This window comes from Cyprinodon variegatus, unplaced genomic scaffold, assembly GCF_000732505.1.
Source record: "Cyprinodon variegatus isolate N-32 unplaced genomic scaffold, C_variegatus-1.0 Scaffold471, whole genome shotgun sequence".
In the NCBI taxonomy this organism is placed as follows: Eukaryota; Metazoa; Chordata; class Actinopteri; order Cyprinodontiformes; family Cyprinodontidae; genus Cyprinodon; species Cyprinodon variegatus.
In genome coordinates this window covers 251,545-272,923 of record NW_015150924.1, presented here as the reverse complement: position 1 = coordinate 272,923, position 21,379 = coordinate 251,545, and the positions used below count along the sequence as shown (strand labels likewise).

General features: G+C 36.9%; 1 protein-coding gene across 1 annotated transcript in view; it reads left to right on the top strand.

Annotated features, from left to right (window-relative positions):
* The first annotated feature begins 2,092 nt into the window (after positions 1-2,092).
* insr (insulin receptor) overlaps positions 2,093-21,379 on the top strand; it is a 63,641-nt gene continuing 44,354 nt past the window's right edge. The window contains exons 1-2 of the mRNA XM_015389740.1: positions 2,093-3,214; positions 16,116-16,664. Coding sequence (XP_015245226.1) covers positions 3,127-3,214; positions 16,116-16,664 — 637 coding nt within the window. The 5' untranslated portion in view covers positions 2,093-3,126. The remainder of the gene's footprint in view (positions 3,215-16,115; positions 16,665-21,379) is intronic.

Here is a 21,379-nt window from a genome sequence, read left to right as displayed (position 1 = left end):
GAGCATAAAACGCCTTACCGTTCTGTTTTTCCATCTCTCTCTGTCTGAGTGTGAGAACGACAGAGGATCAAAAGGGAGAGTTGTGCTCCGTTTTTTTTTCTTCTCTTTTTTAAACAATAGTTGTTTTATAGACACACTTTCCTTCCTCATCTATTCCCCACCAGTTTCCTAAAATAAGACCAGTTTAGATAAAGACAAGAAGCCAAGTCCAGTCCGGATGAGATTCAAGGATGCTTTTCGTTTAACAGCATCAAAAACCTAAACCATATCTTTGCAGCTTTAGGATTTGCTTTTAATGGGCTTCATGTGTGGATATAACCTACACTGTTTAAATAGAATGTTAACATAAAAAAAGAGAAGTGAAGTAATCTTTGGAAATGTTTTTTTGTTTTTTTTCTGCTAAAACAATTACAAATATAAACTCACAGATAACATGCCAGGTTGTCAGGATATAACAGTGCCTAAAAACTCATAACTGTACTTTTTTCTGTTTGAATATAATTTTGTTTAATGTTTCCTTTAGCATAATGCAGTTTGTGGTACAATTTCCTTACAGTACAATACAATGTTTCTCTTTTGTTCAGCAATAAGTAGAAAACAATTACTCTAACTTAGAAAGTTATTAACAACAGAAAGTCTTATCAGACATATACATATTTAAAACATTTTTCTTCACATATAGTCCTTTTCATGTAGCTCTATTTTGGTTTCATATAGTTGTTGTGTTCCTTATATGATCTGTGTAAGAAGTTTTTTTTATGGCTCCAGCTCATCTTTGTGTTTCTATTAACACTAAATATTTAACAGAAAAAAAAGGTTTCATCTGAAAGTATTAAGTTTAAGGACATCAGTGTGATTAAATCTGAATCCAAGACTAATTTAAACTGTAAATGGGGATTAATCTGTAGACTACTGTGCAGCCATGCTACTTATTAAAACAATACAGCTTAATTTTAATCAGTGTAAGGACTGTATACCTATCTGTTCACTGTACAATGAGCTATTTCATATATTTGATGTAGAGTTTAGGTTTTTTAGGATTAATATATTTACTTTGTTTTTTTTGTTTAGTTTTGCATAGAAATTCCTTTATTGCTTGGCTTGTCCTATTTGAAGTCAAATAAGCTTTATCAACATGATAATTTTAAACATATAGGCAAATCTCAAGTACATACATACAGATTCTAATTTTAACATATGAAATAAATAAATCAAAATTAGAATCACATCACATTAATAATCGTAATCCAACGGTATATCCATTTATCACAATATAGCAAAAAAAAGGAGCAGCTATGATCTAATTCATTTTTACATGAAGAAAGATTATTCCATATACCCTTTATTTCTATAACTGTTATTACTGATCTGGAATAATAATGCTCTAAACATCTAAACAGGTAAACTGAGCTTGTTCAATTAAAGGTCAAGCAATTAAACATCAACTGAATAAACATTCTTCTATGAGAACACAGAATCGTTATCCTCTATCTATCTATGGTTTTTATATTTTAGGTATTATTAATCAATGGCTTCTTCTTTGAATAACAGAAAATAGAAGCTGCAAACATGTGACCCTCACACACACACATATATATTTATTCATTTTTTATTATTTATTTATTTATTGAGCAGTGACCCCATAACCCAAAGTAAAAAGGTGCCATTGAAAATGAATCAATTCAAAATAAGAATTCCACAAAAATATCCTCTTCTTTACCAATAATGTCTATAATTAATATTGTTCTATACATACAATAGAAAATATCTTTAGAAAAAACAGGAGCAAAACCTCAATTGTTAATATTTACATATAAAACAACTATCTTTAGTTAGTGATGGAGTCCAACATATAAATAAAATAATGTCCAATACAACTATAATTACAGGGTATATTTTTTTTCTATTCATCTAACTGCATGTTTCAGATTATATCATTTTGACAAGCAGTAGAATAAGTTGTTTAAAAGCTGAAAATGACAGTCAGTGTGGGAACAGTTGGATTAGTGATCCATGCAGCTCCAGTCCGTATTTCCCCTGCAGCCCCTCCGGCTGGGTTTGTTTACTGGCGGACAGCCTGCCTGGGAAGGAGAAGGGGATCCTGCAGGAGCTGGGAGACTCTACCGCTATCTGTGCAGGAGAACTCTACTTAAAACCCGAACATTTTTTTTCTAATTATCCACTTGCATGCGTGATTTTTTTTTTTTTTTTTTTTGCAGCAGATTTGCATAACGTGAGGTAAACTTGGAGCGTGTTTTTTTTTTTTCACCTCTTTAGTTTGAACTCTCAAACAAAAAGCGGTGAGGAGCGCTTCTCAGCTGCCAGAAGTCTGTCAGCCTTTTTTAACAGCGGTGAAATCTCTGCAAAGCCTGAGGAGGGATACTAAGATTACTAACCCCAGAAATATCTAACAAGTTAACAAAAGGAACTCATTTTTTTCTCTTTTTTTTTATGGATTTCTCTTTGTTTTTCTTTTACGAGCCACGGTAACATTACGCCACGCATGTCACAAATCCCTCTGAATAAAGGTCAGCTTTTTGTGTGGATTTAATTCATGCGTTTTTGTTCTTTTTTTCTAAGAAACAGCGGGATGCATTGCAATCGATTGACTTTTTTTTCCTTCCTACATTTCTCCAAATATGAACTGATTGCAGAGGTTTGCTGAGAAGCTGCGTAAACTTCAGTTGGCCCTGAAGCGAAGCGGAGCTGCCAGGGTTAGCTTCCCGAGCTAGCGCTACCAACGGCCGCAACAAGCTAAACAAGTCTCCCGTTTCCCGTTATCTTCTGTGGACGCGGAGCAGCTGCCTTTGACCTGTTTTACGCAGCCGGGATGTTTAAGCGACAACATTAGTGCTTATGTGTGGTAGCGGTGTTAGTTCGGGGCTGTTTTTCACCGGGAGGCTAGCTGTAGCCGCTGCAGCGTTAGCCTGTGTTTGAGCGAACACGTTGGACACGTTCCTCCGCCCATCTTCCGGGATGTCTTTTATTTATTTTTGTTTACCTGTTGGCCCACGCTGCCAAACAAACCCCGCTTCCTGAGCGTATATCTCCAGCGGTTTGGACTACTTTTCCCTCCACCTCTTTGCACGGGATTATTTTGTATTTTGGCCCCGGAGCGGCGGTCGGATGGTGGCAGCTATGTGGCTCCGGACTTTGGCTTGTGTTTTGGCCGCAGTCTGCTTTGCCTTGAGTTTTCACAGAGCGCACGGGGAAAGTAAGTAAGAAAACAAACAATTGTTATTTTGTCGGCATTTATTGATTTTAATATGCCCCAAAAACGTTGTCTTGTTTTGCTCTCCATCATTCCTGTTGCAAATAAATAAAGAAAAAAGTTGTGCAATACAGAGAATAAAAAAAAAAAGCGCGGATGCTTATTAACTGTTGATTAAGGCAAGGCAAGGCAAATTTATTTGTAAAGGCAATTCAGTACAAAGACAATGCAAAGTGCTTTACATGATTAAAATATAGGAAAACTAAAACAGAATCAAAGCAAGTAGGAGAAAAAAATAAGATAAGATAATAAAAAAAAAAAACAACCACTAAAAGGCAGCTACATATTTCGAAAGTTTACAAAACGGGAAAAAATGTATAAAAAAAGATTCCCGCTTTTAGTGAAATATTAATGTGAATTGATTGGTTGTAAGTTACATCACACAGATAACATCTGTCATCTGTCATGCGTTTTATTCTTATTTTTTTTATTATTCTTTACTCCTTTTTTTCCTTATATTTGATGTATTCGTTTTTTTAAATGTGTTTAATTATTTGAAATAAAATATGTATCATATAATTCGTTTTCTTAGAGCAAAAATTACACTTTTTTTGGAAAAAGTTTGATTTATTATTATTTTCACTTAACTCTATACACTTTTTAATAAACTTCAACTTTATTTTATGAATTTAAGAATCAAGCTAAATATTCTAGGCAAATGAGTTAAAATATGTAGCTGCCTTAAATTAGTATTTACACGATAAAAGTTTGAAATAAGGTATTTAACTTGAAGTTAAGCAATTGTTGATAATATTATCATTATTGATATAAGTGTCTTGCAAAGTACCTCCTAAAATTCTATTTTTCATCAGAATGCAGTCAAAATCTACAAATAGAAAAAGCATAAATTAGTTGCTCCAATAACACATATAATGTTGAAAACTATGCTTAATATGTAGCTTATTAAGTTTGCTGTACTGCACTAAAATTCTGCAAAGGTGAAAAGTCTTATGTTTATGCAGCATTAGTGGGTTTAAACAGTTTGATCTACAGATAGGAGCGATTTCCTGCTAAGTTCTGTGGTACATCCTGGGGGGACCAGTCTTTCACCCACAGAACAGTTGGATATATTTCAGCAGTCAGAAGAAAAACTGTGTTTTGGTGTTTTTTAGGAATCAAACCTCAAATGAAACCAGACTGCAAAGATAAACAGACTCTTAAAGTGACAGCACCATAAATAAGGATAGAACTGAAAGGCTCAGTGTTGAGCTTAAGTGGCGACTGCAGGGCAGCAGTTTAAGACAAAACACCTTTTCTTCCAGCTATTGTTTTTACTTGGAAACCCGGTGTTTTGATATGTCAGTCGTCCTTAAAGAGTTTTGCCATAAATCACTGATACATAGCTCAATCAGCACAATGTTTTCCTTGGTAAACTTTATTATTTTAGATGTATCCTTTGGACTGACCACTGTGTTGTAGTAAACAGCAAAAATATGTCTATTAAGGTTTTTTTCTTTTTTTTTTACTTGTCTGAAAACATGCAATTAAATCCCCATATTGCTCCAGAATAGTGTAGGTACTCTGCTGCAGAACTGCATGTATAGATTTCTTGTTTTGTTTGCGATGGTGAGCTGATGAAGGCATGCTGACTGTAGCAGCGGTCCTGTATGCAGTGATTGCATTCAAGGGACAAAGGTTAACATTTATCGGCTGTGTGACCGAGCAGAAACTGTAAACACAATGTTTTGTCCCAATTAAGTAGTCTGGGAATCGGACCCCGAATTAGCCCCCTGTTATTGTAGATGGAAAGCTTTGGGGTCGATGCTGCGGTCAGCGCAAGAATGCAACAATAAGCCTCTCTTTCCAGCTCCTGCCAATCCCTTTGTGTTCACCAACCCAGGTGATGGGAATGAATGAATCCTTCTGCCTTTCGCTCAGAGACTTTTCAATGTTTGCACACATTCGCTTTTTTAAAAGCGCTCTTTACATAAAGCAAATATTAGTTGTTCTTCTAAGGAACCATGTTGTAAAGTTGTGAGACTGCTTCCTGTTCTAACCTACTGTTCGATTTAAATGTTATAATGAAGGCCTTTTAGGCTGTGACTACATTTTTAAAATGATCACGCTGATAATAACTCCTCATTAACGTTGACAACGCTGTGGTATAGAGCTGCTGAGCATGAAGCTAAAGTCAGCTTCTGATTTGATTTTGCTTTTGATTCTTTGGTCAACTGCTAAAGGGCTATTCCACGTTTTGTTTTCACTGCCTTAAGCACCTTTAACTTAAAAAAGTGAAGGTATTTCAAGTAGTGCCGAACATTTTTTAACCAATATTGGGATCGCCGTTCTTGTGATTCTGGGATTTTCCTTTGCACTTATCACAAGCTTCTAGTTGTTTTATTAAAAAGTGCTTACTTCTATTTGCATGCATGGATCAATTCCATTCAGAAATACTTGAATCATCCCAAAGGGAAATTAAATACAATATAAGGATCATGCTAGATAATAGCAGCCTCTCTGTGGTGGCAAGCCCACTTTAAGTGTATAACCACTACCTAAAGGGCTGCAGTGAGAAATCTAGTGTCTCACATTGTTAAATGTGATGAAAAATTGAGAGCCATTTGAAATTGTGTTTTGTTAAAGTACGATTATATTGCAAAAGCATATAATTGTCTGGCCCTAATTTAATAGATTTTGCATATGAAATTAACAGGTTGTCTTTTCATTGTAATGGTTTTAAATTGGTATATGTCCTTTTTTGATAATCATTATAAAGCCTTTGTTTTTCTATATCATGACTTAGGAGAGGCTCCTCTCTTGTGCACTTGACAGCGTGGTGTTGAAACTCACTTGACTGCTTTAGATCAGTAGTTTTCCTTTAGGGGTTACTTTAAACAGAAAGAAAGGACCAGATTGTGGAGAAGAGACAGTATAGAGATATAAACCAGTTTGAACAAGAATTATTTAGCAAATTTGTAAAAAAAAAAAAAAAAAAAAAAAGAGAGAGCTAGTTGTGTAATTGCATTGCTTGTCCCCTCCCCTTCTCCTTCTTCCCAGACTTGAATTGAACCACAGATGGGAAGAGTGGAACCTGGGCCTCACACTGGCTGGTTTCATAAGCCGGACTAACCGGAGTTGAAGTCAGGAAAGCTTCTGAGCTACACGTTGGTCGCTGTCCAGCTCAGCTTGATGGAAAGTTTCACTTTAATAATGGAAGCTTATATTCAGTGGCTGTATGAATCGGGTTTTACATACCTGGCACCAGCTGGAAGATTACGACCCGTTTGATCTATGGAACCACATTGCTGTTGCGGCTTTAACATTTTAGTTCTGGATTTTTTTTAGGTCACATTACAGGTGAATTTCAGTGTCTTGCAGGATGTCGTAGACCTAAACAAAGTGGTCCACAAGGGCAAAGTAAAAGAAGTGTGCAGTTTCCTAAAAAAAAAAGTTAGTGTTTTGCTTTGTCCCCATTATGTCCTGTGTGTTTCTTTCAACAATGGCTTCATTCTCGTTACACCTCCAAAGGCCCAATTGAGTGGAATGCACAGTTAATACCTGGGCTGTAGGGTTGGGCAATAATAACTTATAACTTATAATACAATTTTAATAACTCCAATGGACTTCAATCCAGAACTGTATGGCATTCTGGGGGATGTAGGTAGAGGAACTAGTTAGCCTTTCAATCTCTTATGGCCTAACTAAGCAAGACTGATAGTAGCACTGAACTACTTTCAAAGATTATGTTGAAATAGGGCTCGGGTAACAATTTAATGTTGGTCTTTTCCCCCTGTTTCTTATCTTACATATGTTAAAAAAACACTGATCGATAACTGACTCATATAAAAGGCCTTTTTTGACATCCAATTTTCAGCCCTGCTGTCCTATAGTCAGATTTTACCCCTGATTCGCGATGTGCTGATCTGGATTTTTGGGACACCAAAATCAGTGTCTGCCGATTGCCGATCACAGCGTAATACTTCAGATTATTTGTAGAAATTAAGAAAATCTTTTTGTCATTTTCTAGTAATTTCAGTTAAATTTTTTAAAATTTTAGCCTTTCATCTACCATGAAATACCTTCATGTTTGGACTGTAACATGTCAGTGTGACGTAGCAGGTACTGTCTGTCAGTATAGCATTTAGCTCTACATAGTATACACGTTTCTCTACAGATGATCATGCTTCCAAGCTATAACTTTGTGTGAATCTTTGTAAAGCAGAATATTACTTGATTGTTCTGCCTCTTGTCCTACAATCTCTCCAACCAGTGTATCAAGCAGCAGGAGCTCGCCACAAAGCCTCCGGCACCCTGTCGTTGGGCGCCGCTCCGGTCCGTATGAGTCGTGTAATAAGGTAGCAAACATCCAGCCCTGATTTAGTTCCCCTGGTAATCATAAAGAGATGAAACTGTCATCACAGTGACTCTACATGTGTGAACAGCCACTGTGGTCTCTGGTACCGAACTCATTAGTACATTTGACATGGAAACAAAACAATGCGTATTGTTCTTGTCAGATGGTACAATAGCTGTTAAACCCAGTCTGACATGTTGTCTTTGAAAAAGAGAAAACAATGACGCGTTAAATGATAGATGGCACACTTCTGCATTTGGTTTTGTCCGCAGGAATCCGAGGGAAGGCTTGTTGTGTCAGATCTTTACCTTTGACACACTGCCTCTTAAGAGGTAATTATTATCCCACTGCATGTGTTGTCCTCAACACCCACACAAAATCAAAGTTCTTTAAATGGCCATGGAGAGTGTGGATGATTACCCAGACATTAGCTGTTTCAGCACCACGCTTGACATTTTAGTGTCAAATCAGTGAAATGCCTCAAGGTGCTTTCAGATTAGCACGTGCTGCTTATCTAAAAGTCGAAAAACAAGAGATTATGCCGAGGCAATTTGAGTTCATTTCATAAGGATAGTGATGCTGACATATGAAGGGAATCATGTCTTTAAATGAACTAAGCCGCATTAAATGCATGAAAAAACTCCATGGAGGTGTTGTGTTGTATTTACTTAATGCAAGTTGGGTGTAAGTCCAGAAATCATGATTTAAATTTTTATCATCATCTTTTTAACTTGGCCTTATTTGTTGTTCTCCTTTATCGATAATCTAGATTCTTTGTAGTACTAATTCATTACTCATGCAATTTAGAGGAAAGAAGGATCTATTTTGTATTAAAGGTATTGTGGAGGATTTTTGCAAATTATTGAGAAGAAGCGCCCTCTCCACTTAAAAAAATGCAACTACACAACCCTGTACCCGTTCCCGAAGAGAGAATGCTTATTAAACGTGTGCGAGAGCGTGCACAAGCCCATTTCTCTGTTTAAAAGTTGCTGTTTGCATCGCTCATATAAGCTTACTTTCCAAAAGAAGATTTAAAATTTTTCCACTATGTCAGACTCACCACTGGTACGGGAAGATGGGGAAAAGCACATAAGACGGCCTTATGTAAACATATCACCAGAATGATTGACAATTAGGAGGACCACTTATTTTGATCATCCACAAGGAAAAAGAACATCCCCCACTATACCTTTAAATTTAGGGCTGCAACTATCGCTTTCCTTGGAAAAAATCAGTTGTAGGAGAATCTTGCTTTTACAACACCAAATTATCACGTATTCAACTATACAGTCCAGTTAAATGGATTGATGGATTTATTCATTCTGCACTTTTTTTACTTTGCAAAGTAAATTGAGAACAAGAGATCCACAATGTCATGCATGTATGATGTTCAGCCCTGTTCTGATCTAGACAGAGGTTGTCTACCTTTATTGCAATAATGGAAAGTAATCAGATTCAAAACAAATTGTAGACACTTTGGTTAAACTGTAACATATTGTGAATAAACCTTGAGAAACAATCTGGCTTCTTATGGGAATAAGTATTTCTTGTCCTCACTCAGTTATTTTGTGGCCTTGCAGGTGAAACGGACTGAGCAAAAACATTTTTCAGTAAGTAAATAGACTAAATCGATATATGAAATAAGAAATTAATAGAAATTTAAATTTTCCGACCAAATATGGCTAAAGGCTGCAATATCTCCATCATTAGCTTTATGTAGAAAATAAAAGCTACTAAGCAGATAATCAGGGGAGCAGAAACATAAAACAAAGAGGCTACATAGTTGTTAGTAGCAATAACACAATAAAGGGCTTTTTCAAGAAACATACACAGCTAAACACAAGCATCATGTAAACAACCTCCTTTGAAAATATTAGGATGGTGTAAAACCAAGTGCACCTTTAATAGCCCTGTTTAGGATTGAGACAGTGCTAAACACACTGGGTCGGAGTTCCTTGCATTGGTGGAGAAACACAGTATTGTTTCTCTGTTGGTTCTTTGGAGGACGGGTTTGTCAAATTTATTGTCAGACACAGGTACACAACTCAGCAGAGAAGCATTGGACATGGAATCCTTTCTACAAGATGGAACAACAGAAAGTGCTGTAATAGCAGCAGTGAATCTGGCCTCTACTCCCACGTGATCCCTGAAGTCCAGCGCTAAGAGTATTTTCAACAGAAAGAAAAACATATGGCGTAGAAACAGATAATGACAGCGATGGCTTTATCTATGTCTTGATGCACAAATTTGGAATCCAGTATTTTACAACTCTGATAACCAGTTCTACTAACAGACACTGATGTTTTCTCCCTCCTGTTTAGTCATTGCAAATAGCACTTCAGCTGTTTCCTACACTTAAAGGAATAGTACACCCAAAACATGATTAGCCTTCATTTTCTACTCACCCCCATGCTGAACAACACTCTGGAGTACTTTTTTGATATCTCAAATGCATCTGGAGATCTGGGAGGCTTCTTGCTGTCTGCTGACATTCAAATAATGGAGGTCTATGGTGACTGAGACAGAAAGGTCCATAAAAGTCCACAAAAAACGTGTCAATATTCCTCCATACTGCTCGTCCAATGTATTCCAAGTGTCCTGAGTAGGTAGCGTCCATAATTTACTCGAAACGAAGTCATTTAGAATGTTTTTAGAGCATAAACAGTAGTGTACAGGATTTCCTAAAAGCGCGTTCACGAGTCTACGGAAACCGCGGCAGACCAAACCAGATGAAAGTGCGCATTCAGCGTCTGCTCTGCCGATAATGCAAGCGTAGAAGAAGAAATGTGCTGTTTACCTGTGCAAAGAAAGAAACAACGAAAGAAAAATGTCTGAGGACTTCGGTGTTGAGGAAGAGCATGAGTTCTTTGCCGAGCTGAATGCGCAGTTTCATCTGGTTTGGTCTGCCACGGTTTCCGTAGACTCGTGAACGCGCTTTTAGGAAATCCTATACACTACTGTTTATGCTCTAAAAACATTCTAAATGACTTCGTTTCGAGTAAATTATGGACGCTACCCACTCAGGACACTTGGAATACATTGGACGAGCAGTATGGAGGAATATTGACACGTTTTTTGTGGACTTTTATGGACCTTTCTGTCTCGGTCACCATAGACCTCCATTATTTGAATGTCAGCAGACAGCAAGAAGCCTCCCAGATCTCCAGATGCATTTGAGATATCAAAAAAGTACTCCAGAGTGTTGTTCAGCATGGGGGTGAGTAGAAAATGAAGGCTAATCATGTTTTGGGTGTACTATTCCTTTAAGAACAAAAAACATCCACTCCACCAACATTTTTATGTCAGCATCTCTGCTGTAGCAAAAGCATGCATCAATTGGGTGCATATAACCCACTGACCCTAAAGATGTAATCCTCACTTGTTTTTCACCAAAGCAGTGCCTTTTATATCAGTATATTTGCATTGGTGGAATGGCTGATGTCTGATATTTAGTTTTAAAGTGAATGTCAGCTAATAATATGCATCCCTGACGTCCTGCTGAAAAACCGAGACACAGGTAAGAAGAATGGTATTGAGCCAGAAATATTTTCCAAGAAAACAATGGGGTAAAATTCAGCAAATAGCAGCAGTAACTCCACTGATGATCTGCCCAGGAAAGAAGGAGAGAAACACAAAGTACTGGACCAGGCGGGCCTTATATGGAGAGGAAAAACAGAGCTTAAACGCAAAGTTGATGACAGCAATTATTATAAAAAATGGATAAATGGACACGGACGGAAGGAAATATGAGTGTGGGTAATAGAGGTTGGTCATTTTCTAAGTGGTTTTACCAGCTTGAACACAAGTTTAAGTTATTTAAAGTTGGTGACAAGGACTATATAAAGATTGCACAATAATGCACATAATCTTACATCATAATTCATTCTTTAAAATCAGGTGTCTAAACTTGTTCAGAGTCATTTTTGCAGGGATGTGTAGGATAGTCAGGAAGGATATTTAAGCATTATGCTTTCTGTGCTTTTTATGTTTTTGCTTAGTGTTAGTCTCTCTGACAAAAAACAGCAGCAAAAAACTTTAAAAGGGGAAGTGTTGCAATCACTCGGACTCTTATGTTTGCATCCTTGCATGCATATCGAGGCCCCACCTCTCTATAGGGTCCAGCAAAAATATATAACGCATTTCTTAACAGCTACCAACCCCCCTTTACCCACATCTACTGAGATCCTTAGATTGCCGCGTGGGCCTGCTGAGGCTTGCAGATGTATTGCGACTGAGAGTTTTTGCTTCCGAGATCAAAGTGGACATATTGTCTAGATCAGCCTCTGCAGGGGCGACCGACACGTAATTACAGTATTGCTGTTCTGAAGCAGTACTTCAATTCATTTATAAGAAGGCATCTTCATTTTGTGATTGAGGTGATGCTTTCACCATTACATTTGTCTAGATGTGTGGAGAGTAATGTCATGATTTAGAGTGCATTTATTTTTTGCGTTATTTATGCAGCGCTTCACGCATATATTGCGCAGAGTTTTGTAAGCGGGGTCACAGAGGTCAGATCTAGTGGGTGGATTTTCGTTCTGTCTGGCTCTCTAATGTGATCAAGCTCTATGGATTTCCTTTATGCCTCATTGACATTGATTGCAGCCCGATTAATGTGAACCAGACCACCTCTAAGCACCACTCACTAAATCCAAAAGCAGCACCGTGTATAGTAGGGCTTTAAGAGTAGTAAGCTGATGAGTTGATAAAGGAAGAAAACATAATTACTCCATTTTATTGAAAGAATGGCAATATATGTTGCCATATTAAGTTAAAATAATAGAAACCTAGGGTATTGTCCTTGGTGGCCCTTTCAATGTACCCTCAATAGAGAAATAAAACTTTATTCCCTTCTTCCCTTACTATATATAAGAGATATTCATCAGTTTCAGAATATCTTAGATGTTAAGCTTTAATTTCCCCCGTCTGACGTTTATGAGTTGTTAATGTATCATGCCTAAAATTATAAAAAAGTTTGGTAACAGCATTGATTCTTTTTCTTTTATTCTGCAATATTTTTCACCATGTATATTCTCCCAACCCAAATTGTTTATTAGCTATTATTAAACAAATAATACTCAAAATTATAATTATTAATGAACAGTGACCAGGTGAAGATCTGATATAGAAATGAAATAGAACTGCAGCATTATTCCAATTTATGGACCAGAGCAAACCCATACTCTTTAATCAGATGTTTTTCTTGTCAAATAAACCCTTATTAAATATATGACAAACACATGAGGCATCCTGGCTTCTTTTTGTTTCCCGCCTGTGAACATTTTCATACTCGCATGTTAACATGCTACAAATCAAAATGATGCATCGATGGTATGAAAATCAGTATTCGGACAGGATATTCCCAGTCTGGGGCGATCAAAGGAAAACTTCCTGAATAATTTGGTTTCTTGGTCATAGATCTTTTTTTTTTATCACTTTGTGTGAGACATCATGTTTAAGTTTTGAGCACCTTTTAGCTGCTTACTTAAGGTTCGGTTTAATGTCAATACAAGTATTGGTTATATAACCTTTAGCTACTAATTTTATTTCTTGCTTAGTTTTTTAAGTAATATAATCAAATCACCTCCTAAATGTTCCTTTCTCTCAGAGATGCAGGTGTTTTAGGCCTTTTTTGTCTGCGGTCAATGAAAATCTCCTTTATTGGCTCCAATTGATTATTCAGAGCCCCTCGGCTGTTTCCAGCCTCGTCTGACTAAATTAGGGGATGTATGGAGACCTGGAGGTTTCCTTGTCACCATAGTAACCTTTGTATTGTCTGCAACTCCTCACCGCGTAGAGAACATTTAATTTTAGGAGAGCATCTGGTTTATTTTTGGTCAACTTGTGCCATATTGTCATGAGTACAAGTTTTTGTTGTTCTTAAAACCTGTTTTGGTCCAAGTTTTGCTCACTGAAAGCTTCGGTCTTCAAACACCTCCTGCTATGCTGCCGCTCTGAAATTCCTCACTTACACACCAGGACTGCCATGTTCCAGTTTGCAGCGTGACTCTATTGGTGCGACTGCTGTGTATTAGATTCTCTATTGGGAATGTGGTGCTAAAAATACTGGGCTGACCGAAAGTGTACACTGATAGGGGCTTGGACTCGCCGCCCTGTGATGATTCGCCTTTTTCCACTTGTACAAGACCAACAGAAAGGGAGGGGAGGGGGGCTCCTTTAGGGTTGCGGATGCTGTGGGGTTTGGGCAGTTTCTTTTCAAACATAACTTTCGACATATTTTACTTGGATTTCCTGTAATAGATCAACAGAAATGTAGAAATTAGATGTAGAAATTGTCATTGTTTTTTTTTTATGTCAGGTTGATTTTTTTTGTGTGTGTGTGTTTTATCTCCACCAACTTTTATTTAGAGGTAGTTTTATTTTTATATATATATATTTAGATATGGTAGACTGAATTTCAATTGATTGATTCAATTTAAAAGTACTTTATTAATCCCAAAGTGAAATTAAATGTGGAGAATGGATTAAATATGGGAAAGTAGACTGTATTTAATAAACATACATTTTTTCAACTGTTTTCCATTGATTTCTAATCTGAATTAGGACTTTGACTAGGCCATTCTAATGCATAGATGCACATCATGGGTTTAAGTTTCTTGCACTGCTGAAAGGTCCACTCTTTTCTCACTTTAAGTTTTTTTGCAGCTTCTATTTTAGATAAATGTTTAAAAGGGGGCTATAAATGGGTCACTGTTTTAATACTTTCTGGTTTACAACTGAATGAAAACACAGAGGAGTACATGAGTGTGAATTTTAGCATTCATGTTCGATGTATACCACTGCATTTTGGCTTTAAACCGTTGCCAGGATTTCAGTAGCTGGCGTTAGCTCTGGCATCCGTGTCTGAAGTTTCATATTGAGCATTAAGGTGAAGCTGAAGGCTCGAAGTGTGTATTTCAAATTTTCTGCATTTTATCATGCTTCTGCAAGAGATTTATGTCTTAAGAAATAGATTTAATAGTTTCTGGTTTGTTTAGATTCTTTTTACAATCTGACAAAATGTGAAAAAAATAAAAACTCAAGAAGTATGAACACTTTACTGCCACATGATAATCCCAGGAATAATGTCTTGGTGTCATAAATGAAGTGTTGTTTTTCTTTTTTGCCCTGTAATGTTACTCAGCAGATGGAGTAAAACGAGCTGCTTTTAGCTGTTTTACCTCTTTCTCCTCATGGCTGCCAAGCTGGCCTGATGTGCTCAGCTTAGCGGTGGGTCAGGGCAGTAAACACATCACAGTACTCACCAGGCCACCTCCAGCTGTGTCTGTCTGTTGACTGGAAAACTGAGGCTGGAATGCGGCTGGAGTAGCACCTGCAGAGGGGATAATCTTTATTGCCGTCGTTGTTTATGTTATGTCAGAGGGAACATGTGCTGAAGAGATTTAGGGAGGGGAAAGTGGGGCTGATCTTTACCGCTTTTATATGTTGTTGTACAGAACACCTTAAGTGTTACATTTAGCAGAATGTCTGAAGACAATACTGGGTGATATACAGTCATTACATGGGAAATCGCTAGGATATTTATCTGATTAATATGATAGGAAACATCCAATGATTCACCTGGCTATCCTGTTCTCCACTCATCCATCATTCCTTCCTTACATTCAGGTTTTAAAGGTGTAATATTAAACGTTTGATCTCTGTACAGAGATCAAAAGTTGGACAAAAAAAGAAAAAAAAGCCTAGAAATGAGATTCATTTGGAATGAAAGATTAGTAGGATTCTCCCTTTTTTTCCGACTTAATTTACTTTTGAAGTACTTTCCTTATGTTTAATACCTAGTCTATCTAGTTACATGATTTGTGTTTGAAGGGGTTGTAAGAATCATAATGGCCGGTTGCTGGATTCTTGTTTATTTTTATTTTAGTACAGTTGGAAGCGATTGAGACAGAAAAAATGCAGCCAAACTGCACAATAGCAGTCGAGGAATTCTCATCGAGCAGGATTTGTGTGTCTGGGTGAGGGCCGACAAAGCTACAAATCTACCGCTGGCGCAATACAGAAGTATTAGTTCTTCAGCTGCCCTCACAGGCGCATTTTTTTAATGCATTAGCAAATGTTTTTATTTTTTTTTTATGGTTGTTGCGAGTTGCAGACGCTGCTCCACAACACACCGTAACCAGGGATGACCACAGCCTTCCCTAATGACAGCACTCCATATTTGACAGTAGTTCACAGTCAGATATGTGGTTGCTAAACAAAATGTCATCTTAGATGGTCTGTTCTTCATCCGAGCTAGAGACACCACACATGTTTGAAGATAAAACATCCCCTCTAATCATCCAAAGGTTGGTGCTTTCCTCCCTCCATGAGGCCTTGTCCTGTGTACAGGGCAGACATCTGGTGAAATTCAGCAGACAATTACACAAGAATAATGTACGGTCGGGGACAATGCTTAACTTTAACCTACAAAATAGAGGGCAGATTAGTTGACGTTGCTTCACAGAGTACTACTTTATCCTCAGTTATGCCTATTTAAAGCCTAATGTTGCTTTTAACAAATGTTTCTATATTTGCTTGTTTTCTCAGTTTGTTCAAGTAAGGACATCCGCAACAATGCGACCAACCTGCGACTGCTTGAGAACTGTACTGTGATCGAAGGCCACCTAAAGATCTTACTTATGTTTGGGACCAAGCCCAAGGACTTCCAAGGTCTCAGCTTCCCCAAACTGATAGTGGTCACCGACTATTTGCTGCTCTTCAGAGTATACGGTCTGGAGAGCCTCAGCAGCCTCTTCCCTAACCTGACGGTCATCCGTGGCAACAACCTGTTCTTCAACTACGCGTTGGTGATATTCGAGATGATCCAGCTGCGAGAGATCGGCCTCTACAGCTTGATGAATATCACCAGGGGCGCGGTGAGGATAGAGAAGAACCCCGATCTCTGCTATCTCTCCACCCTGGACTGGTCCAAGATCCTTGACTCGGTGGAGGACAACTACATCGTGGCCAACAAAAACGACAGAGAGTGTGGCGACGTCTGCCCCGGGGCGTCCATTGGAAAGACCACCTGCCCATCGACGACCATCAACGGGCACTTCAGCGAACGCTGCTGGACACAGAACCACTGTCAAAGAAGTAAGCAGTCATTTTCTTTTGCTTCTCCTGTTTGTTTATCAAACTATCACAGGTTAAAGGCAGTTGAGTCTCATTCAACTTAAGCCGTGTTTCCATCCAACTGAAATAGGACTGTTAAGTAAAAGTTTAAAAAAATAGGAAATGCAAATTTGGGGTGTTTCCTTTTGATTTAATGCAAATTAACCGCACCAAATAAAACGTAACATCCACATTATGTCGTTGCGTATGGCTGTAATAAACAGGAACCTTACAACAGATCAGCAATTGAGGACAGTTTTAATGGATGTATTGCTATCAGGCAAGTTGTTCTTACTTTAACATGTCAAATAGCAATGGTAATGTTGCTTCCAGCCGATGATAAGAACATTCAGGAAGATGCCGACAGCGGAAACTGCAAACCAGTCACGTCAGGTTAAAGTTCACCAAGTCAGAGTTGATTGGATAGAATTGTTTCCATCTTTCATTTTTTTTTTTCCATCAACCCTCTTTCACAAAAGTAAAGCGAGTGGAAATTTTTTTTTGTGAATTTGAGGGAGTTTTTTTCTTGTTTTTTTTTCTTTTATAGATTTTGCCATTTCTAAAAAGTTTTTTTGATACTTTACTTCAGAATGTGCATTAGAAAAAGCTGATGGAAATAAAACTTGACACCGTTAAATAGTAATAAATGGGGGATATCCTGATCCAATATTAATATCAGATATCAGGCCGATATTGGCCAAAAAACTAATGTTGGTTTTCAAAGGCCGGCATCTAATATCTCCGATATTTTCATGCCGATACAAACTCTCTGCTTCAGTTAAACGTTTTTTGTAACTCATTGGTTAACTTTACATAGGTCAGTAGTTTTCATACCTTTTTGTTGTTAAATTTTGCTCCCTGTTTAAGTAATAACACTTGATGAGGCCTTTTCTAGTTTTCTACAGCATGTTTGATTCCTACTAAAATCGTTTTGGGTCAATATGAGTATTAGCTCATTCACAAAGCTGCAGTATCTGTATCATATCATAAATGCATCAAATGCAAATCATAGAATTAGATGGAAGATCTATATCTTTGTGTCTTTGGAAAAGTTTATTTTGACCTCAGATGGTGCTGTTTTAATTCAAATGTACTTTATTGGAGGGCAGTGCGTTTCTGTTGGTAACAGCATGGCTTGTTTCATTTAAATGTTTACATATTTAATCATCAAAAAAAATTACAGATCTAAATGACTGTCATAATTTAGGTGATGGTAGCAAATGAATACACTTTTTTTATGCATTTCAATCACACTTCTACTGCATTGAGAGAGTAATCACAGCGCTTTATTTTAGCCATGTTACAGCTTTATTGCGAGTGAATTGAACTGATATTTTCCACAAAATTCTAAAACACCATCCAGACAATGGGAGAAATAGTTATTCTTGAAATGTTGTTACAAATAAAAAACAAAGATATAATGTTTATGTTTGAATCTCACAATAAGCTACATATTGTTTACCCTGATCTTTTATAGATCTATATTCTTATGTTGCTTGTTACTTTTTAGGAGGTCCCAGTTCTCTTATTATGAATTAGTTATTATTTTCCCCTTAGTAAACTTGTCTTGAAATAAAAAAAGGAATAAATGGAAACAAATAATGAACATTTTTTTTTTTTATCTCTAAAATTTTCAAAAATCAGCTCTATTTGATTCTGGAAGAAGTTGATTGAAGACGTTATGGTGTAAAGTTATAGTTGGGTTGTTTTTTATGTTTGAATGTCAGGGCTGGATATAAACTAGTGGACCCGGTTCTGTGTTAGAGCAGCTTAAACCATGCTGCACACAGCAGCTCCTTCCCAGTCATCCTGTGAATAGTTTCTCCCTCAGTAGGCTGCAGTGCTGCTGTTCTCCATCTATAACAGGCGAAGAAGTTTAAAACTGAGGCGTGAGTGTTGTTTTGTGTTCACAGTAAAACAAAAAGACAAGATCAGTCTGCTAAAAGGCCGAAATTTTGCCAAGATCCAAAATATTTTGTTCTTATTTAATTTTCAAAATGTAGACAGGAATAAAAACAGTCTGCGTTTTATTTGAGCAGCTTGGTTTCTCGTTCATATTTACAACATTCCTGTAGTTATTTACAGAATGATTTCCTAATTGTGCCAGTTTATGAAAGCCAATCAACACCAGATGATGATGGGAAAGGGCTGCCCTCCAGTCATGGGGAGGTGTTTTGCACAGGCAGGACCTGTGGTGCTGTGGTCTGGGACCTGCGGTTTTCTGCGTACTTTCACTAAAGCATGAAAAGACCCGTTAAGCACCAGCTAGAACCACAGGACGACTGCAGAGCATAAAGTTTTCTTCTCTAATCTACACAGTCGCTACTTTTAGCGCATAGCCTGCCCTTTAAAAAAAGAAAAACTTTTTTACATTTAAATATGAAATTGAATCAGTTGCATCGTCCGCTTAGCTGCAGGGATTGCTGCAGTAAGTAAATAAACACCTACTCAGGCTGACATCTAATTTTTCCCCAATATAACTCAAATTTAAGGGGTGTTTAATGTAAGCTGTGCAGATGATAAAAGAGAACAAGCATTAGTTGAGCCTGAAAAGAAAGCACTGCAACTAAATGGTGTTTAAAGAGAACTGTTTTGATGTTAAGAATTTAGTCTCTTTCAAAACAAATCTACAAGTTACTAAACATTGCAACTCTGATTTCCTAATAGAAAAATGTTGATTACTGCAAACACGGTGTATTATCCTCCCCATCTTCAAGCAAGCGCTGATAGGCTCACAGTTTAATAAGACAATTACATAATTACAAAACGACAAGAATTAGTGCTACGCTCCTAACTAGTGCAAGGGGACGCTTGTTTTTGTTAGATTAATTCACAATCTTATTACCATTTTCTTTGAAAATGTATCAAAAACATCCTTTTAATCAGAGATTCACAAACGTTTCAGCTTCACAAAAACAGACCAGAGTTAATTAATGACTATTGGTGGAGTATAAAAACTCATCTACAAATAAAATAACCTTGGGTAATAATAATGATAATAATAATAATAATAATAATAATAATAATAATAATAATAATAATAATAATAATATAAATGACCTCGAAATCCAAAGTAGCTGGTTTTGACTATTTTTAAGGGAGGCTTGTAGAGCTTTATTAACTTTACATAAATGTTTATTTATGTAATGTTTAAGATCCCATACTGGTGGATCATGACTTAAATGACCAGAAAAATCGCAACTGTTTGCAAATTTACACAACTAGTTATAAGGTTGTTTTGTTACTAGTTTAGGACAAGCAGTTGAACAGTGTGTCTGTTGACAATTCATGGGAATCACTTTGTTCTTCCTCTATCAGATAGTGGCAATAATTTAAAAAGCTTTTTCCATTAAATATTTTTACCTCCATCTTTTGTATTGCCTAATTTTTCTCCTGATCTCAGCTAGGAATTGTCTTGTGTCACCGTCTTAGATAGGGGACTGTTGGTTTATATAATTGACTTGGTTTTAAAAAGTTTCTTATAGTGTCTCCTGCCACCTTAGACCACAGATGAAGATTTCTAAAGCTTAGATGAAAAGAAGCTCTAATAAGATTGGTGAAAAGCCCCAGTGTTTTAAACTCAATGGTTCTTATTAATAAAGTTGCAAACATCAGTGTTCAGATATTCAGCATGTTATTGATGGTAAAAATTAAGATTTGACTTCATCATTTTATTCATAATACTAAGACTTTCTATTATTGTTTAAAGTCTGTGTTTTTCTTTTCTAGTTAAATAGATATTTTTAACACTCTTATTTCTCTTTGACAGCTATAGTAGTTGCATATATACAACATTTAAAATTTTAATTTAAAGATTTGACCCTAAACGCCTGAATCATGCAGACGAAAGAATCTAAACAACAAAATACCTATGTGGATATACCTAATCGGGGATTTCATGTGAATGGAACTTAAATTGTTTTTAATTTTTTGGGGTTTTTTTGCGCCCCTTTGTTTCATAAAAACAGTACAGTACTTTTTCAAAATGTGTTCTTATTTCAACAATCCCACCTGGGAGTTGACCTCAATTCAAAGAGCAACTGAAAACAAGCAGTGAGCCACACTTGTGAAACAAGTTGCAGGCCCTGCCACTGTAAACAATGAAAATATAGCGTGTTAGGTACTTGCTGCTGGTGTTATTACACAATAACCTATTTTAGGAGAATTTAATATACATTTAAGAACAAAAAAAGACAAGCAGACGTCACTTTGACGCGAGGAAGCCAACAAAAAACCCAACAAAAACCAACTCAACTTCTGATTTAATACATTTTGATTTCATTCTAAATGTGGCACTGACTAAAAAAGTTATTTCAATGTAGAATGTTCCCTACACAGTCTGGATTTTCTATTTGTTAGACTTTATTTGCTAATAAATAGCATAAAAATGACATCAATCTATCCAACGTTGTGTAACCATCACCACTGTAGCATTAACTGCTCTAAATTAATTGCTAGAGTTACTCGAACTTAAACATTTGGCTAAAACCAGAGCGAGAGCTCTAGAAATTTGACTTAAAATGAAACAAACAATGTAGCAACTCCTCTGAGTGGAAACATGTCTGCTAATCGCCCTCTGATTTCCCAGGTGGCTTATGTTTTACACACAGTGTGGAATGAGATCTTAATCATCCACTCTCAGCTGGCAACAAGACGCTCACAGGAGTCTGTCCTCCTTTTCTACATTTATGTTTATA